This window comes from Amblyomma americanum, chromosome 4, assembly GCF_052857255.1.
Source record: "Amblyomma americanum isolate KBUSLIRL-KWMA chromosome 4, ASM5285725v1, whole genome shotgun sequence".
NCBI lineage: Eukaryota > Metazoa > Arthropoda > Arachnida > Ixodida > Ixodidae > Amblyomma > Amblyomma americanum.
In genome coordinates, this window is record NC_135500.1 from 178,755,618 (window position 1) to 178,773,028 (window position 17,411).

Below are 17,411 nucleotides of genomic sequence, written 5' to 3' on the forward strand. Positions count from 1 at the left end.
CACTCTGTTTTTTGTGCTGCTGCTGCGATGCTTATGCAAACAGCTACAAAAGAAAATTATTCGAGGAGGAGGCGATGAGACTTTTTTGTTTTCTTTCAGAATAGACGTAATTTTAAATAAGTGGAAATCTCAAGTGTCACAATCAATCCATAGACAGTACTAAGATAACTCTTAGCGCTCTTTTCGCCACTTTAATATACGAGTAGGGCTAAGTGCAGTTTTGTAAGCCAAAATGTAAATGTTCTCTGAAGAAAATTAAGGTCATGGTTTTCCTACTGAATATTTCTCGCTCTGTAAGAAAGAAGCACAAGGTAGGAGTTGCCCGTCTGAGTGCACCCCTAAATTCACACTCGCCATCAAATGCGCACTGCTGAACGCGTAGAGAAACTCAGAGTTGCAACTCGCACCAGAAGAAATGGAAGGAACGGAATCCTGTCGTACTGTGGAGGCGATACCAGTCAATAAGGACCGCATTGCACAGCTTCGCTAAGCCGAATATCTCTAGTAAAACAAGACTAACTCATGAAAGAGAATGTTCAACACTGAAAAATTCTGTTTCCGCTTACCCCGATGGACAGAGCTCTGTGAGAGGCAGTAGTCTAAAAATGAAAGCAGCGGGCTGTTCTTTTTCCTCCTCGCATCACGTGTGAGTGGCAACACGTTCCAACGCGAAGGTTTTCATTTCTTTTACCTCTTTTTAATCGCACACGCCTGCAACAGAAAAGGATTTTCGAGCATGATGTGGCGATTGCTTAAGCATCCTAACTCGTATAACTAGCAGAGATAGTTCTAAGTTCCTTCGAAGATCAATCACCGCACATGATACTTCCTCGCAGCATCTACTGCATGAATGTTCTCTTGATGGAAACAAAGAAAACATGCTTGATCCGGACATCACGACCACTTCTTTGGCTTATGCTTTTTTGCGGAGCTGAATGTTTGTCGCGGCAAGAAGCAGATAAAACAGGACTCATTCTTTGAAGCGGTTGGTAAGAAACAGACAACTTTATTAAACATTTCAGCAGAAAGCACAACGTCTTTTTTACCGTTTTACAAACACCTTTATACAAAAACAGTCCACGCCAACACTGTACAGAGATAAAGGAATGGGAGACAACCGTTTTGCATGGGACGTTGTTGCCAAGAAGTTCCCACGTAGAAAGAAGAATACAAAGCAGGATACTTGATCGAAGAGGCAAGGTTTATTTTTGTTTATTTCTAAAGCATACTTCTAAAACAGGGTCTTGCAATGTGTGCTAAAATGGGTGCCTATAGAAATACATGATGGCAGGGAATACAAGTGATGTGTAAACAAATATGAAGTCTTCTTTAGAAAAAGCTTCGCTGCCCAAGACCCTTTAGCTCGCAGTTCAAATATTTCTCCAAATGATTCTACCTGAACAGCACGTCACACAGGGCGCAGATCTCTTTTAAAATCTGACCATAGAGTGCTTAGTAAAGATAGCCTGAAACGGCAAATTTTGGTCGTGTTGTTTTTGCCACCATTAAATAATTGTAAATTCGAACAGTTGAGCCAAAAGAGCTGACGCAGTTGTACGAGTTAGGCTGCAAGTTTCAAAGCCCAGTTTTGTCTCTGGTGTGAAAAGGTGCTGCGTACCAAGTTTTCTAAACTTACCGCTATTGTTGTTCTTTTCTGCGCTCTGTAATAGAACCTAATTTTGCTTCTGTTAACGCGTGCTCTTTACATTTCGTGTTATCACGCAGTTTGTGTAATTCGAACTAACGGCAACTGCTTAAAGAACAGTGAGATAGACATGCACGTGTGTGACATCCTGCTCCATTTCCAAAAAGTGAGATAACGTGGTTAAAAACAGACATGGCTCGATGAAACATGACGTTAGTCTCCTCTCGTCGAAGATCAGTTGGGATGAGAGACAAGGGGAACACATGGTGGGTCTTGGAAAATCAGAGGTTCTGCAATAGAAAACATCACAAGCAATGTGCACTGGACGAGGCTCAGTACTCAAAGAAACGCTTAATGAAATGCCTGTTCTTCCACATAGAGTACAACACATTCAAGGAGTGAGAGAACGTATTGCAGCTTTACTGCCAATGTAATGTTTACTTTTCAATAATTCATTTATTTAGATATGCATACATGGTACAATATGTCCACGAGTTGTGACAAAGGGAGACCTCCTGACAGGGGCTTCCTTCACCTCGGGATTACACGTCATGACGGCAGATTGCCACCCTAGAAGCATTATGCAAGATATCACGTAGAAAAATACGCAACATTAATAAACAAAGCAATCAAGAGCTTTTTAACAGAACGAATGTCACTTTACACAGAATAAGGATGTTGGAGGGACGATAAATGATTATCCAACTTTACTAATAGTGTACATACATTAAACCATACATAACTCAGACAGTTTTTCAAAAAGGAGAAGAAAATAAAAATTTAGTGGCGTCCAAATTGCAGTCAATCGAGCCAGAATATTAAAAACATAACTATGATCACTCTGGGAACAGTGCACTAACTTGATAGGGGCGCAGTAATCTTTTATTTTGAGGCATGCCTGAAACTTCGTCAGGAATGTCAACAGATGCCGAGCAGAAAGTAATTGCATTGCTCGCTGGGTTGCTTATTTTTTCTTGACAGAACTCGGGCAGCTCCAAGTGTGCGCATTGCCTCGTACGTGGAGCTGATAACTCGTGCCGGCCGAATACTGCAGAATTTGTTTCTCTCAAAACCAATGATACCACTCTATTCAACCATGCCGCGTTAAAAGAAGATCATGTTACTGTCAATGACGACATCTGACCGTTCACAAGGTACGCAAGGAAAACTCTTTCGGAATTTGCAAAGCCTCGCGGCTCATCTTATCAACTCAAATACAAGAAGCTGCATCTGTACGGCAAGTATTACGCTTATAACCCAGCCATCAAAAACTTCATTGAATCTTTGCTAAGCAGGCCTGCCTTCCCCCATAAGGTTGTCAAACAGCCTCAGTGATAATCTACTACCGTACACTAAGTTTTGTCGAACCCAATTACATCTACATTTTAACGGTTTCAAAGAAGCCGCACTACGTTTAATGAGCTCTCTCCTGTTTTCGAAGTGCCCTGAAGAAGCCTGACCAACTGCACGCATTCATTCATTCGTGTTCAGTGCATATTTTAGTACAAACCGAAACGTGCATTTCAAGTGAAGTGCGAGAATAAGAAATTTTTCAGTGTTACAAACGCCATAGCTTTTATTATATCGACGCAAACCGTACATCCGGTAGCGGCGTCGTAATCGGTATGTACTCCAATATAACCTCGAGCACAATTCACGTGGAAGGCAGTCTGGAAATAACATGAGTTTCGCTACAGATAAGAAGTAGCTTATAACTGCGGTATGTTATCGTACGCCACAAAATATCCTTCATACGTGAATAACCTCCATAATGTCATTAATGGCATTCACGTTCGATTTCATACGTCCCCACTTTTCTACATCGCAATTTCAATTAACTTAACATTATTTGCACGGTGGACGGTTAATGAACTGAACCTGTCGATTCAGATCATATCTTTTAAATTAATTTCTGCTCAAGCTTTCATTTTATATAACTGGGTCACAGCGTCTACTTGATGCATTTGTCCTCCTGCGAACACATAATTCCGAAAGCAATTACGGCCATCAATACTTTTCTTCCTCACAGTGATCATTAATATCTTGAATTCAATCTGGGATTTGCTATCCCAAGCGCTAAAGAAAAAGTCAGAATGATGAAAAATTACTCCAAAAGAAAATACGCAGCAATTTTTCTCGCTTCATTGCCGTTTTGTAATGAATTCCTTGAATCAGATTCGAATCGAGTTGCAGCACACTCTCTCCAAAAAATATCAGACTCTTTTTTTTTTCACAGAATAAGCCTGGAGCACACAATTTTGAAACTGATTTGCGATTAATGACACCTATAGTTACTATAGGCATTTAAGTTTTCTTTTCCCTTTCAATTCGTATAAGCATCACGAATGATGCGTCGATCTATTGTTTTTACGAACTCACAATGAACCACCTTTCCAGAGGTTCAAATATAGTCCTACTTTTCAAAAGAGAGACTTCGGCGGCACTAAGCTGCCTCTGCATGATGCAATACGCTGCGTTTATTGTTGTTTCTTGCAAGCCTGAAGCTAATAAAAACAACGGGGAATCAAAGCGTATTCGTGCACTGGGAAAAGAAACATCGCGCGGGCATTGTTAGCACGATGCAATCAAACCGGCAGTCAGTCACAAGCTCTCTTCCTTTATGTTCGTTTAAGAAGTGACGCAGTGTTCGACAAATGTTCCTACCCTAAACGTCCCGTACACAAACAAAACATTTGTAGTGTGGTAAGCGCGTGACTTACTTTTCAGCATTCAAGGCGTAGATGGGGAGATGGTGGCTCCCATGCGTCTGAGAGCCAAAAATGCGTTCACCATTTTCTGAAAATGGAGAGCACAACAAAACTTGGCATCAAAACGTATTAGGAATAATTGTCGTGCGTTTAAATGGTGCTCTCTGTTTCTCACACTGAAAGGCACCTTTATCTTTTTTTTCTGTCACGCAAGCCGAGTTATCGGTCGTATGTTCGCTAGAGATACGAGATCGTCCCGCCCTGGAAGGATGGTGATCAAGTGCAACTACGTAGTCAACATTCGCGACAGAAACTCCCTAAAAAGCGCGTCGTCTGAAAAGTGCCCAGTCATCCTTTAATAGAGTGCGGCAGACAGCAACAGTCATTGCGACTCTGCAGACCGCCAAGCACGCGTGTTCCTAGCACCGTCGCCAAGCTCCTTTACTTTTGAGCTCCTAACGGGAAGTAGAGTACTTCGCAACTTGACTTCGTTGCTAAGGGGCCGATTTCTTCGTGCGATTACAGGCTTAACAAGTGGCGTCTTTCTATAAAATAAGAAATCTCTCCCTGCATTCAACTCCTAGGTTGCTTTCAACAGACGCGCGAGGAGAAAGCCAGCAAAAGAGTTGCGCTCCTATCATCTTCTTGCTGTGTGCCGTACATCTCACGCAAATTCTTCAAACATTAAAAAAGTAATAATAAAACAACCTCATGCCTGCCGATTACGCTGCATACTGAGTGCGATTGCCGATCCTACTCGGGAACACCGAAGAAGCGATCCGAAAGGCAGGGGCCAATTTTTTCAAATATATCAAATGATCAGAAATTACTCAAGTAAAACTATAAATAGAACCACCCTAGTCAGGCTTCAACTGCGCCGAAAATCACCCGGTGGGCGAAGTCCCAGCGTCAGGTTTTTGATTTCCCTGCCTCTGAAAGAATTCTGAGCCTTACTCACAGAGGTTTCCTAGAACGTGAAGCTTACACGTTTACTACAGCGTATCAACGGATTGTTATTTCCTCTGTAAGCAGCCAATTCACACCTGTTTATTATCTCTTTGCCAAATTTGCTCAAACCATGCTAATATGATGGGCACGAGGCTCGTTCAACTGACATCCTAATTTGCCCTCCCAAGAGAATGCGAGTGTTGTTGTACTCACATAACATAAGAGCATAGGGCCATAACATAGGAGCAGTCATCATGTAACAGCAGCAAGTGCAGCAGGTACTAGGCTTTAGATTTTGCACATATGTAGTATGTGTACCAATGCACCAACCGAAGACTAATGCAAGGGGTGCTAGTTCGTACCTGCCACCGCCTCCTGATGACGAAGCGCTTCAGCTTCTTCTTATCCAGCTGTGTGTCATCCCTCTTCTTGTCCTTCTGTTGCGGGAAAAATGAAATACATTAAGAGCTGGCGGCACAGGAGTACGAGGAAATATAAATGATCCTATAGCAGCCATTGTTTCTTCCATGAGAGTTGCACGTGCTGCTACAGCTCACCTGGGAGAAACCATTCTTTAAAGCTATATATCAAAGACTCGATTCCATTCAACGCTTACGGTTTATGAGAAGACTGTAAGAAAGCTGTACGTTACAAATTCAGATAAGCGGCAAGCTGCTTTTAAACAAGTAAAGCGAAGCTTCTGCTCCGCATTTTATGAGTTCTAAGCAAAATGAACCAAGCTTCGCAGTGCAACCCCGTTCTTATGCGAGGACGAGAGCGTAAGGTGCACACGTACTGAAAATAGCCAAGCACTTAGCGTTGCAAAGCGAGCATATGTTTTCATTATTGTGAGCTTAAACGTCCCTGGTTAAGAGCTGTTAAAGCGCTCGACCTATCCCAGCGTGCAATAATAAAGGGAATAGCCACTGGTATTTCTCCAATAAGGTTGAGAATGAGTTTTATACAGGAAGAGAAAAACTAGTTAGAAAACAGAAAAACTGCGCGTGTCACACATAATTGTAGAGTAATTAATAATTGAATGCCCATACTTTGTTCTCTCGTATACGTCATTCGGAAGTACCTAAAGAGTAAAATTAGAATATGGCACAGCAAAAAATAAAACGCGTGGTGCTGAACCAGACGTGGTGCCGAAGAGATTCCGCTACGCTGACAGTTATTTTCTGCGCTCTCAGAAACAGCACTCGAGACACCGCAGAAGCCAGAGATTTACGACCGTTCAGACTCCTTGCAGGCGGCTGCGGCTTACACCCACGGGCGTTCAATTGTGCCTCCGCCGCGGCAATCGCAAATAGCTAAGAGGATGAAGTCTAGCGAGTGGCAGGCCAGTGCTTCCAGTTCTTCGCGATTACTCGGACACCCCCGCGCAATCCGTTTGATCATGCTGTCCAGCCCATCTGACTCACTGGCAAAAAGAGCTAGTGAGAGAAAAAACACGCCATTCGACATCACCTATATCAAATCTCGACTGTCTGAGGCCGGCCACAGCGAAGGGTGCAGTGGGGTCTACCGAACCGAAGGTTGAGCGCGCTGCTTAGTGCCCTCGAAACATTTCTAAGCAACGGCTATTAAAACGTTGGAAGATACATAATCCTTAGCGTAAAAATAGGACAAAAACGAAAAAGAAGAGTCGCGCCCTGTGTGTTTAATCCATTCTCGCGTAGTTGACTCGCTTCACCTGCTTGGCGTGCGCCACTTAGAGTTCTTTAACGTCCGCCGAAATCCCAGTGCATGGATGATCTGCGTTTAGCGTTCACTGAAATGGGGCCACTGCAGCCGACAGTCCAGCTCTCCGTGATTAGAGCCACTTACCGGTCATAACACGCACAGTTTTTTTACCACCGCCGCTGACAGTCTAGCTCTCCGTGATTAGAGCCGCTTACCGGTCATAACACGCACAGTTTATGAAAAATTCAAAACTAACTTCAGCGCTGGAGTCGCGTCGGCGCTGATAGACCTAAAATGGAGCATGAATAAACGAATAGACGAACGCAGTTTCATGCTGGTCTGGGCCGCTGAATTTACTTTCAACTTCCTGGTAATCACGGCAGCGCGACGCCAAAGGAATACTTTCCTAAGGACATGAGGAGGTGAGGAACTTGGACAGAATTTCGCTTCGGGTTAGCTGGTGCATTATTTTTGCAGAAAGCCGCAGCGGTGGCTCAGTGGTTATGGCGCTCGGCTGCTGACCCGAAAGACGTGGGTTCGATCCCGGCCGCGGTGGTAGAATTTCGATGGAGGGGAAATTCTAGAAGCCCGTGTACTGTGCGATGTCAGTGCACGTTAAAGAACCCCAGGTAGTCGAAATTTTCGGAGTTCTTCACTACAGCGTCCCTCATAGCCTGAGTCGCTTTGGGACGTTAAGCCCCCATAAACCATAAGCCAAATCATTTTTTTTTTCAGAAACACGCTTGAATTGAAGGGGACATCCAGCATTCTAAGTTCGCAACCAAACAAGAGAGTTTAGCTTGGCGGAGCTCGTTAAAAAGCTGACATAGTAACTAACGCGAAACACTTAGCTTGGAATTCGTCTTCACGCTAGTAACCATGCTGAAGCGATGCGAAACCCCTTTTGCTTGCTCTTTTTATTCCTGAGCAAATCACAATGCCACGGCTATGTTAAACTTCCTTGTTTGTTCTCTGTATATCTGAACGAGTACCACGTCGGAGAAGTGCGAAGTCCGCTCGCTTCACGTTAGTCATTTGCCTCCTTCGTCACAGGTTATTGTGCAACGCGTGACGTAACCATGTGCGTGTCAATGGTACCACTAACAGCCGCCGTGAAAATCCTTTCTGTTCTTCATTAATCCAGCAGCAGAACCCGTATAAATATAGTTGCAATACATGTGTCACCCGTCTTTATATTCTTTTTTATCCATAACTTTAGTGCCCTTATCTTCAGTGGCGTTATCCATACCTGTGCACCTTCTCTTTTCTATTTGTGCACCAAGTGATTGGACATTAGCAGTATCATCAACGAAACAAACGTAAAAAGGGTTTTCCCATAACGCCGCGAATAGGCTTTTAAAGCCTGATTCTTGCAACGTGAAACATTTTTGTCCAAGTTTAGATGCCTTTCTAAACGCAGGAAGCTGCGTGCTGGTTAGAAGAAAATGTATTATCAGGAACAAAACTCTCAAGGGCGCGTGTGCGTCGACCAAAGTAGATAGCTTCGTTATAGCCAAAGCAGCAGAGGTAATTGGCCCAACATTGGAACCGTATTGGCAAAGGCCGGCCCCACAAAGGACCAGGATGGAGCCATCCTGTTGCAATACTGGGCCGATTACCTCTGCTGCTTGGGAAGCAGGTGGCTAGAGACCGTACTTCTGCAGCTGAAAGTTGGGCTCATGTGCACATAAGTGTAGTATTCGTAAGAAGTTATCGTTGAAAAGCGCGGTACTTATGAGCCGAAATTGCATTTCGGGGTCCTGAGGACTTTTTTTCCCAGACAGTACATGCTTGTCATGCTTTTTTCTTCTAGGTTAGCGGGCTATATTAAACATAAATGGCCAAGGGTATTGTTACTATGAAGAGTGCACTAGTTTTACTAAAAATCAGTCTGTTACGGAAGGTGATGTCAGTGTACACGATTGTGTTAATATGTCCAGTGAACCGAGGTTCTGGTTGTGATCCATAGCGCAGCAACAAAACAGGGGACAAACACAAGCGCTAACAAGCGCTTGGCGCTTGTGTTTGTCCCATGTTTTGTTGCTGCGCTATGGATCATAACGCATACCCACTAGCCCGAGCCATGACCTTGTTACGAGGTTCTGGGTTAGAAAATACTGCAACATGAAGACAGACATATTTCCTGCAGAAGCAACTGAAAGTATATTCTCCGCTTTACTGCATTACTTCCATCACCGCATTTCAGAAACAACTTCTAAGCACAATATTAGCGCGGTGAAAAACCGTTATTTGAAGTATTTAACGTACACGTAGAAATCGGCACCGCAGGGATTGAGAATTATAACACAAAATAATGGTAACGAAGGAGTATAGAACTAACACATTCCTACTCCCTTCACCGCATTTGTAACGAACTTTGACACCGTTCCTATTTTACTTTCTGTTCATAAAGTAACAACCTACGCTTCAGCAGCGGAAGGCAATGATTTCTTACCCTGCACAACTGCTCAAACACAGCTACCTTTCTGTGATAGATCTGCATCACAATTTCAATCTCCTTCCCTTTAGCTTCAGCGCACAGTCTCAGTGGGTCTCCCTTTTTTCGAATCGTTCGTTTCAAACGCGGTTCGGGAGGGATCACTCGGAGCAGAGACGACGGGTCTGTACGACGAGGGTGCGGGGCAGGCCGCAGGTCTGGACGGGAAAAGGCGGTCGACAACGAACACTGAACCAAGGGGTGTGGTGGCCAGGTGGTCGTGCATTTGGGGGCGGCTGCCGCGGTGCCAAGGCACTGCGGCAAGTGACCAACCTGAAATTCTGGCGCCTCAATATCCTTTATAGGCGTAGGAGTTGTAACACCTACCCGAAGCCACGGATGATTCAAGCACTGGGCGGCTGTCATACGGTCACTGTGAAGAGAAGGCGGGGGGAAAGGGACAAAAACCGTAATCAGAATAAGTAAGGTTTGCTTGTTAGCCGTTGGTTACATAGTACAAGTTTCTTGGAGGTAGGATTCAAGAACTCAGCACTGAAGTAGCCACTAGGTCCCATGTTAAAAATCAACACATTGCAACAGATCCAATAAAAATACAAAATAAGTTGTACAAAAGACAACTGAGAGCTACGAAAATTTACAGAAAAATGCGCAAAATTTGATTTTCATTTTTTGCTATTGTAGTTGAATTCATGAGTATGGACAGCTTGTCTGGTTGAAGTTGAATGGAATGGTGCGGTCTGAATTACTAGTAACATTTTGAACAGCTCGTTTACAAAACCAGAAAGAGAACCACAAACCCGGCAATAAAAATTACAATTATGCACTGTTTGCAAGAAGTTAACTTGGTTCAGAGTCCATTGCTTTGCACAGAGCTCTGCAACAAATAAAGATAAAACTGGGGTGTGGCAGAGGGAAGGGTAAACTTTTCATAAGCATTTTCTTTGTGCTTTTGTCCTCCATTGCAGCAAATTCGCGTTCCCATCAACCACCTCCGGACGGCTACGCCCTTGGTTTGCGAACAGCTGAGCCTTAATATGAATTACGCATTTGTTACAATTACTCGCGGATATTTTAGTGCAGTACGTATAGGTATACGACCTACCGGCTCACAAACTTAGGCTCAAGGAGATTTTGTTAGAAACCTTGTGTGTGCCCGCTTCCTACGCGATCATTAAAACTATTATTACTTGTTTCATAGCCGCACAACTTTTAGGCCACGTTCCACGAAAGAATCATTCCCAGCCAGTACTTCATAATGCAGTTGCTAATTCAGTAGTTTTAATGCATTCGTGCACACGAACACTACCGCGCTTTAAATCTTCATTTTGATATGTGCAAGCCAGAATCATTTTCCACGGCTTCTTGAGATAACAGTAACCCAGGATGTGCATAACTATTCTCCAACTCCCATTAAATATTTCGTGTTAAGGTTATTTGTAGTTTTGGCACATTAAGCTCTGGGCCTTTCCATCAATACTTACAAGTCCCTGAGAACTTGTGGTTTATTTTACTCATAGCTCGTTGTGAATCAACTGAGAAGAACAAAGCCAGTCTGACGACACATTAATCAGCATCCGTTTATCGAATTCTTTAACTGCATGCAGCCAGGCGAACTCGGGACAAGTAACATGCGCTGAACACGACACTAAAGCTCTGCACTCGGCCGACAAGAGAAAATCCCGAGCAACTACCAACATGTGAAGTAAACATTCGGAATTATTTCTGCATTCCAACAACTGAGCAAAGGAGCGCAGCACCTTTCTTTATATTAATACTCAGAGAAACTGAACCTGTCTGTGGTGTCGTTTCGATGATTTAGCACTAGCTAATTCAAGCACTGTCCAGTCATTTGTCTCTAAAATAAATGAAGAGAAAATAGTGCACAGACGTCTCGTGCCTGCTCTAGATTTGCGCCTAACATCGCTTTGGTTGATTATTAACTTGTGCAGACGAGCAGTACCTTTTTCTGCAAGTGGTCAGTCTAGAATGAACTTCGAAATCTCAGCTGCAGCTGCCCCTGGCAATGTAAGGTACAGCCTGCAGCAGAATGAGCCTGCATCGGTTGAGTTCTTTCGCACAGAATATATTCAATATAACTGGTATTATAAGCTCTTCGACATGTTGTTGTCAACAGCCAAAGCTGACCACTAAATTACGTTCCAACAATGGTTCCAAACATCCACACACTGAACATTTTCAGAGGCGAAACGCATAGACCCTGAAACGGTCTTGCTACATCGATACGCCTAATTGACCGTCAAGCCGCGGTTATTCTTTGTTAATTCATACACGGGCGAATGTACGCACGTGTAATCAATTATAAGCATATCCATCTGGCTGTTAACAAAGCAAACATTCTGAATGCGCTCGGCTTCCAAGCAATATTGGCTAACGCTTGAGACAAGCAATTCTGAAGACTTAACTTTTAGCCTCACAGGCAGAATAAGGTCCGGAAAACTCTGCGCAACGCGTGTAGTGGCTGCAGTGACGTGTGTTCGAAAGGACGGGCGCGTTCTTTTCAGAGGCCACAAAGCATCGAAGTTCGCGTTACAAACTGTGAGCCATCGTCAAACGCCTGCTTTTGATAAACCCTCTAAAAGCTCAACTAGACACAATGGTTCACAGAGAATGAAATGCTCTTGTCATTGTTCATTTTTTCTAGTGACGTCTATGTCCTGGGAGCTTAAGCTCGGGTTTGTGATCAGCTCTGCGTTGATGCCTAATGCTCAGCGCTGATGCCTAATGCTCAGCGCTTTCGGTATAAATAAATCCGCCTGTCTCTTATTGCTAATGTCCGTATCGGTAAGGACACTCGGGAAGTGTTATGGATTATAGAGTAAGAATTTTGTCTAGCTGGTGCTATTTCGCGCTCCTTCAGTTCTGCGTTTTTGTTTATCATTGCCTATAAGAGTTGTTCCCACCTGTTGCGTTCGCAATCATTAGATCCCTCTATTTTTACAAACAGTACCAATTTCTATTTTAGAACAAAAATAATAGCTACAGGTACTTACTCTTTGTCTTTTAGCAGCAGCTTGGCGATGAAATCCTTCGCTTCTTCCGAGATCGCGTCAAAGCTTTCATCGTCGAAATCATACTCCGCTCTTGTCACGTTCGCCATTGTTTCAAGTTCGCTGTTTCCCATGAATGGTGAAAGCCCGGAAAGCCTGTGGTGTAACAGAAAGGAAACGCTGACATTGTAGCCGTTGTTTATTAAACTACAGCATATTCCCAGCCTTTTTGTCATAATACTATATCGTTGTGTTGTTCACTGCTGCAATGTGCCCAGCTATTCACAAACTAGCTCAAGTACTTGCGTTATTTACAATCCGTATAAAAAAAAATTACGCACTAAGCTCAACAGACTCCGCTTCTTCTAACCACCGTGACGACAGGCATGGCTACATGTTCAGATTTTTAATGTGCTGCCATTTCACATCTGCTCACACCCATCGTTGTTTAGCAAATCCGAAAATCTCGCGAGAGGGACTATATTCGTCTCAACCTTGTACATTTCAAAATTCGCAAGCCCTGGCACAGCTTTTGAGCAATTTGTGGACAAAGATGAAGAGATCGAAGACGAAGTATTTAAGTAAATAAATAAGGAATAATAAGTTTATAATTTAGAAATGAGGGCTAGAAGTCTTTGGATGAGAAGGCGAAGACAAAAAAAAACACCTTTGATGTGAAGGAAGACGCTATTATTTGTATTGTTTTAGGCACGCAAAGCTTTTTTATTCCATGACCATAACTTTTTTTGCTATCACTGCTAAAATCATTATGTGTAGACGACTCCAACAAACAGCAGTTTCTGAGCGCGACATAGTTACTAAATTTGCGGATAAGTATTAAGTTTCTGGACGCTTTACCGACAATGCGAGAAAGCATGGATTTGTTTTTGTTTATACACTTATATCTAGCCAATTTACAGACGCATTACGACATAAATAATATATTGTCACCTACGTAACGGCTTGCCTTCGGGATAGTCAATGATAATGCTAATCTTGGCGGTCAGCTTACGTTGAAAAGAAGGCCTGCAAACGCAGTTTCCCACTTCCTCTTCAAACAGAAGCTGACAGCGTGAAGAAGACGCCAGTGGGCGGTATAGGACATGAGTCTCCGTTTCATATTGGCGGACGGACCTCATCTACCAATGTTTGGGGCTGGATAATGCCACCAGTGTTCGCGAAAAAGCTTCCAAATATTTCCCGTATTAATTACATCCATGCACCTTCGAAACGCAGTGATGTAATGAGGAAGCGAATTTTTCAAGCTTGAAGGAGCCAGAAGGTAATAACGTCAGCTTGTATAGAAGGCAGATCCGCTTCAAAAGAGCCCACAAACAAGTAGGGAAAAAATGTACGTGTCAACATAAGCGATAGTTCTGATGCTGAAATTTTGTCTGAATTTGTATCGCTAGTGACAATTATATCTTAGACAGCCAGCCACGTATGCACGCTTTTTCGCACTGCGGCTGGCAGTACAATACATGATCCACAACACTACAAAGCTGACATTGCTAGCCAACACAAAACAAACTGTTCAAGGATATGGAGGGTAGAGGGGGTTGCTCAGTCAGTTAGCCGACGTTTCGACAAGAGGGCTTGTTATCGTCCAGAATCAAAGCCGGAGGCGGCGAGACAGCAGGAAACTGAAAGCCCCAAATCCTATGCTCTGGTGAAGTTTTCTCTTATCTTCGCCAGCTAAGCATGTCTGACAATTGAAGCTCGAAGTCAAGCCCGACGACCTCGGGTTTCAGAAAAGGTAGCGAAAACTGCTGTGCTATTGCAAGGGTTCTCCATTTTTCGCTTTCAGCACTTTCAAGACGCACGAGCAAAAGAAAGAAGCACGAACATAAACTTAACTATGCCGCAGCCCATTTGTCCAGCAATCTTTCAGTGAAAACCTCCGTACCTGTTGTACATTTCAGTGCCACGACTGAAAGGATTATTCGTGTTGTAAATTCCAGTGTAAATCAGCACACAAAATATGTTTTAAATGCGACGCTGACGACGCCAAGTTCCTCTCCTGTACACGTATTAATGCCGCGTAGTCTGATTGCACGCGAAATTGTGCTATCATTTAACGCATGTTCTCTTATTTGCGTGTTCGTGTGTGTGTGGAAGGGGCGTGGGGCTTGTACGTGCGTGTAACCGCGTGGCATGTGCGTAAGCTTATGTGACTTGCATGCGTTCTCGTCCATGAACGCGTTCGTGTGATCGATTGTTTGATGAACTTTATTATAATTACAGTCGGGAGGATGGTGAATTATATAGCCGAGAGCCCTTCAGTCCACGCGGCGTCCGCGTCCAAGACCACTACGGCCGCTTGAGCAGCGTTCGTGTCGTGGTGTAAACGATATCCAGTTTAAAGCTTCGCGCCCCCTGAACTGGGAAGAGGCCCTAGTGTAGGGCCCCTACAGCCTTAGCTCTTAGCTGCGCCCGCTGAACCATTGCCTCGTTCTTGTGTGCGCGCGTGTTTAAGAGACAAGTGTTTGTACACTCACAAGACGTAGCAGATGACGCCGACGCTCCACATGTCCGTCTGGTAGCTGACCTTGTCAAAATTGACCACCTCGGGCGCAACGAACTCGGGCGTGCCGAACAGCACCTGCAGTTTCTTTTCCGGCTCATAGAAACGCGCCAGGCCGAAGTCGATCAGCTTGATGCGGTTGCCCGTCCGGGTGGTGCACAGCACGTTCTCGGGCTGCGAAGACAACACAGGAAAAGTTGTCTGTGCTCTGCTCCAATACGTGCACTCAAGTTGCTACTCAAGTTGCTCGATTGGGCGAGGGCCAAAAGTCTGCCCTTTTCCCGAAAGACGTGGGCAGTAACTGGTCGTGTATACAACGTGTTCCGTTCAGTGAACAGGAAATAAGCAAGATTCATTACATTGAAGAGTGAAGCAACGCAATGAAAATTCCACTCACTCCAGGCTGTTACATCTCTTCAAGACTTTAGGTGGTTGTGAGCTGTGTGCCGAATGCTTAGGCATGATAAAGTCAGGACCGGTTCCACGTCTTTCTGACAGAGTGTTGTCACCGACTAAGGAATCCTGTATGCTATTAAGGATGGTGAAAATATACAGTGTGGGCTCCCAGGGCAGGTCAATACAGTCCTATGGTGCTGCCAGTGTCCCACAGATTTGCATTATGTGCTTCTTATTGTGCCATCCGACCTAGTTCCATTTTCAACGATGCAAACGGTGCCTCACTTTGTGCATCCCATTCATCACCAGCTGCCGTCACTGCCGCATGAAGATAATTTCGCTGCTGTTGCATGCGAGAGACGTTACAAGCCGCGTGCTCTTTTTCTGAATCCGTGAAAGCACCAGTGCTATTGTGTTCGTGTGTACAGGGCTTCTGGCGTGTTGTACAAAGAGTTACCTTCCAACGCCCTCTATCGGTTAACTTTGTTCAGAAAAAAAATATCACAAATCGGTGCTATTTCTCGAGTCCTCTTTTTCAACGACCTTTGCCATGGTGACTTCTTATGTTTTTACTCCTCTTTTCTTTCAACTTTTTATGCGCCACAATAGTTAAAACTTCAGCCGCGAGAACAAGCAGCGAATAACAAACAGCCAAGCTTTTTTTCATAGCCTGCGGGTCAGAAGGATCCCCACTAAACCACTTTTATCACTTCAGCTTTCCAGTAAATTTCTTGACACTTTTCGACCTCCTTTGCACGTTTAAACTATTTACTGGTTTATAGACATCAATTTTACCCCTCGTACCTTAATTACGCTATTTAAAGAATGCATTACCTTTAATATCTTTGTAATAAAGTAGGTTTACAATACTGTAACTGTAACCAAACAAACATGGTGGATCTCATCATCCGCGGTATGCGTCAAGCTAAATATGGTGACGGACGAAACCGCGAGCCCACGGGTGTCGTAAAGCCAGAATGCCTTTTTTTATTTTACTGCTTTTCGTTATTTTCTCTCTCTCTTCAGTTCCTATCTTCGCTTCGCCGCGAAGAAACCCTTCTGCGGAGTGCCACTACTGAGACGTGACTCACGAATAATTCCCGTCCATTTGTCAACGCCGGCGCGCGTTCGTCTCGCCCGCGAGCCGAGGTGCAAGCCCGCCCACCACTTCGTAGTAGCGCAATAAAAGTCGCAACTCCCTTCTCTTCTTCTTGATCGGCCTTTATTTTCTGTCTCAACTCTCCGCGCCTTATTTTTGGAAACGCTGCTCGGAAGGCAGCCGTGCACGGAGGCCGCCAGAGGTTGTCAGTAGCCGCTGGAGATGATTAATGACCGCTGGCTGTTGATGCTGCAGCTGCTACTGCGAAGCGGCAAGAAACAAAGTTCCGCGATTAAGCGCCCACGCCATTAGTCAGCGCACAACGTTACGTGCGAAGCCGCTGCGCTGTCGACGAAGATGATGGGTTCATACTGCCTCCCGCCAAAAGATTGAAGAGCTTAGCAAAGCTTGACGACGTAATAACGTTGTGATGCGCGTGCTCGCCGACACAGTTTTCACTGAAACATCCAGTTCGACACGTTGAAAACATTGAAAACAACCATGAAGGGCAAACACAGATACAATAAAGTATTTAGTAATTTGTAGCTCGGGTCTAAATTACCCTAAATATTTTTTGTTTGTTAAGTGCTATTCCGACGAAATGTTTCGCAAACTGTTTGATAAGTTCGGCTTTGTGTTCACTCTCGTCTTAGGCTTTTAGTTCACCGTCATGTGCAGCGTCTAGTTAGCAGCGGTTTCTGGATGTTGTTGTTTTTTTTTCCTTTGTCGAAAATGGGAGCTAAAAGCATTTAATGTTCGAAATGGATAACGAGCTTGCCAGACAAAGCTAACTCAATTGATCCAAGTAACAACTTCTTGTGGTGCTCTTAATCGACAACTAATCTTCTTTTGAATCAAGGCACAAGCCTTCTAATATGTAAGATGTGCCACCAACGGAGAAGTGCAATTTTCGCTGCTAAAAGAACTGAAGTTTATGGA

At 44.1% G+C, this 17,411-nt stretch overlaps 1 protein-coding gene across 3 annotated transcripts in view; it reads right to left on the reverse strand.

Annotated features, from left to right (window-relative positions):
• Positions 1-973: 973 nt before the first annotated feature.
• Positions 974-17,411, reverse strand: part of LOC144128758 (myosin light chain kinase, smooth muscle-like) — a 44,398-nt gene continuing 27,960 nt past the window's right edge. The window contains exons 6-11 of one of the 3 annotated variants that reach the window (XM_077662416.1): positions 14,952-15,151; positions 12,457-12,609; positions 9,812-9,857; positions 5,664-5,738; positions 4,366-4,441; positions 974-1,935 (exon numbers count right to left, since the gene is read on the reverse strand). In XM_077662416.1, coding sequence (XP_077518542.1) covers positions 4,376-4,441; positions 5,664-5,738; positions 9,812-9,857; positions 12,457-12,609; positions 14,952-15,151 — 540 coding nt within the window. In that variant the 3' untranslated portion in view covers positions 974-1,935; positions 4,366-4,375. Of the gene's footprint in view, positions 1,936-2,162; positions 2,216-4,365; positions 4,442-5,663; positions 5,739-9,757; positions 9,858-12,456; positions 12,610-14,951; positions 15,152-17,411 lie in introns of those variants that run through there. The other 2 variants (XM_077662417.1, XM_077662415.1) reach the window with 2 other exon arrangements.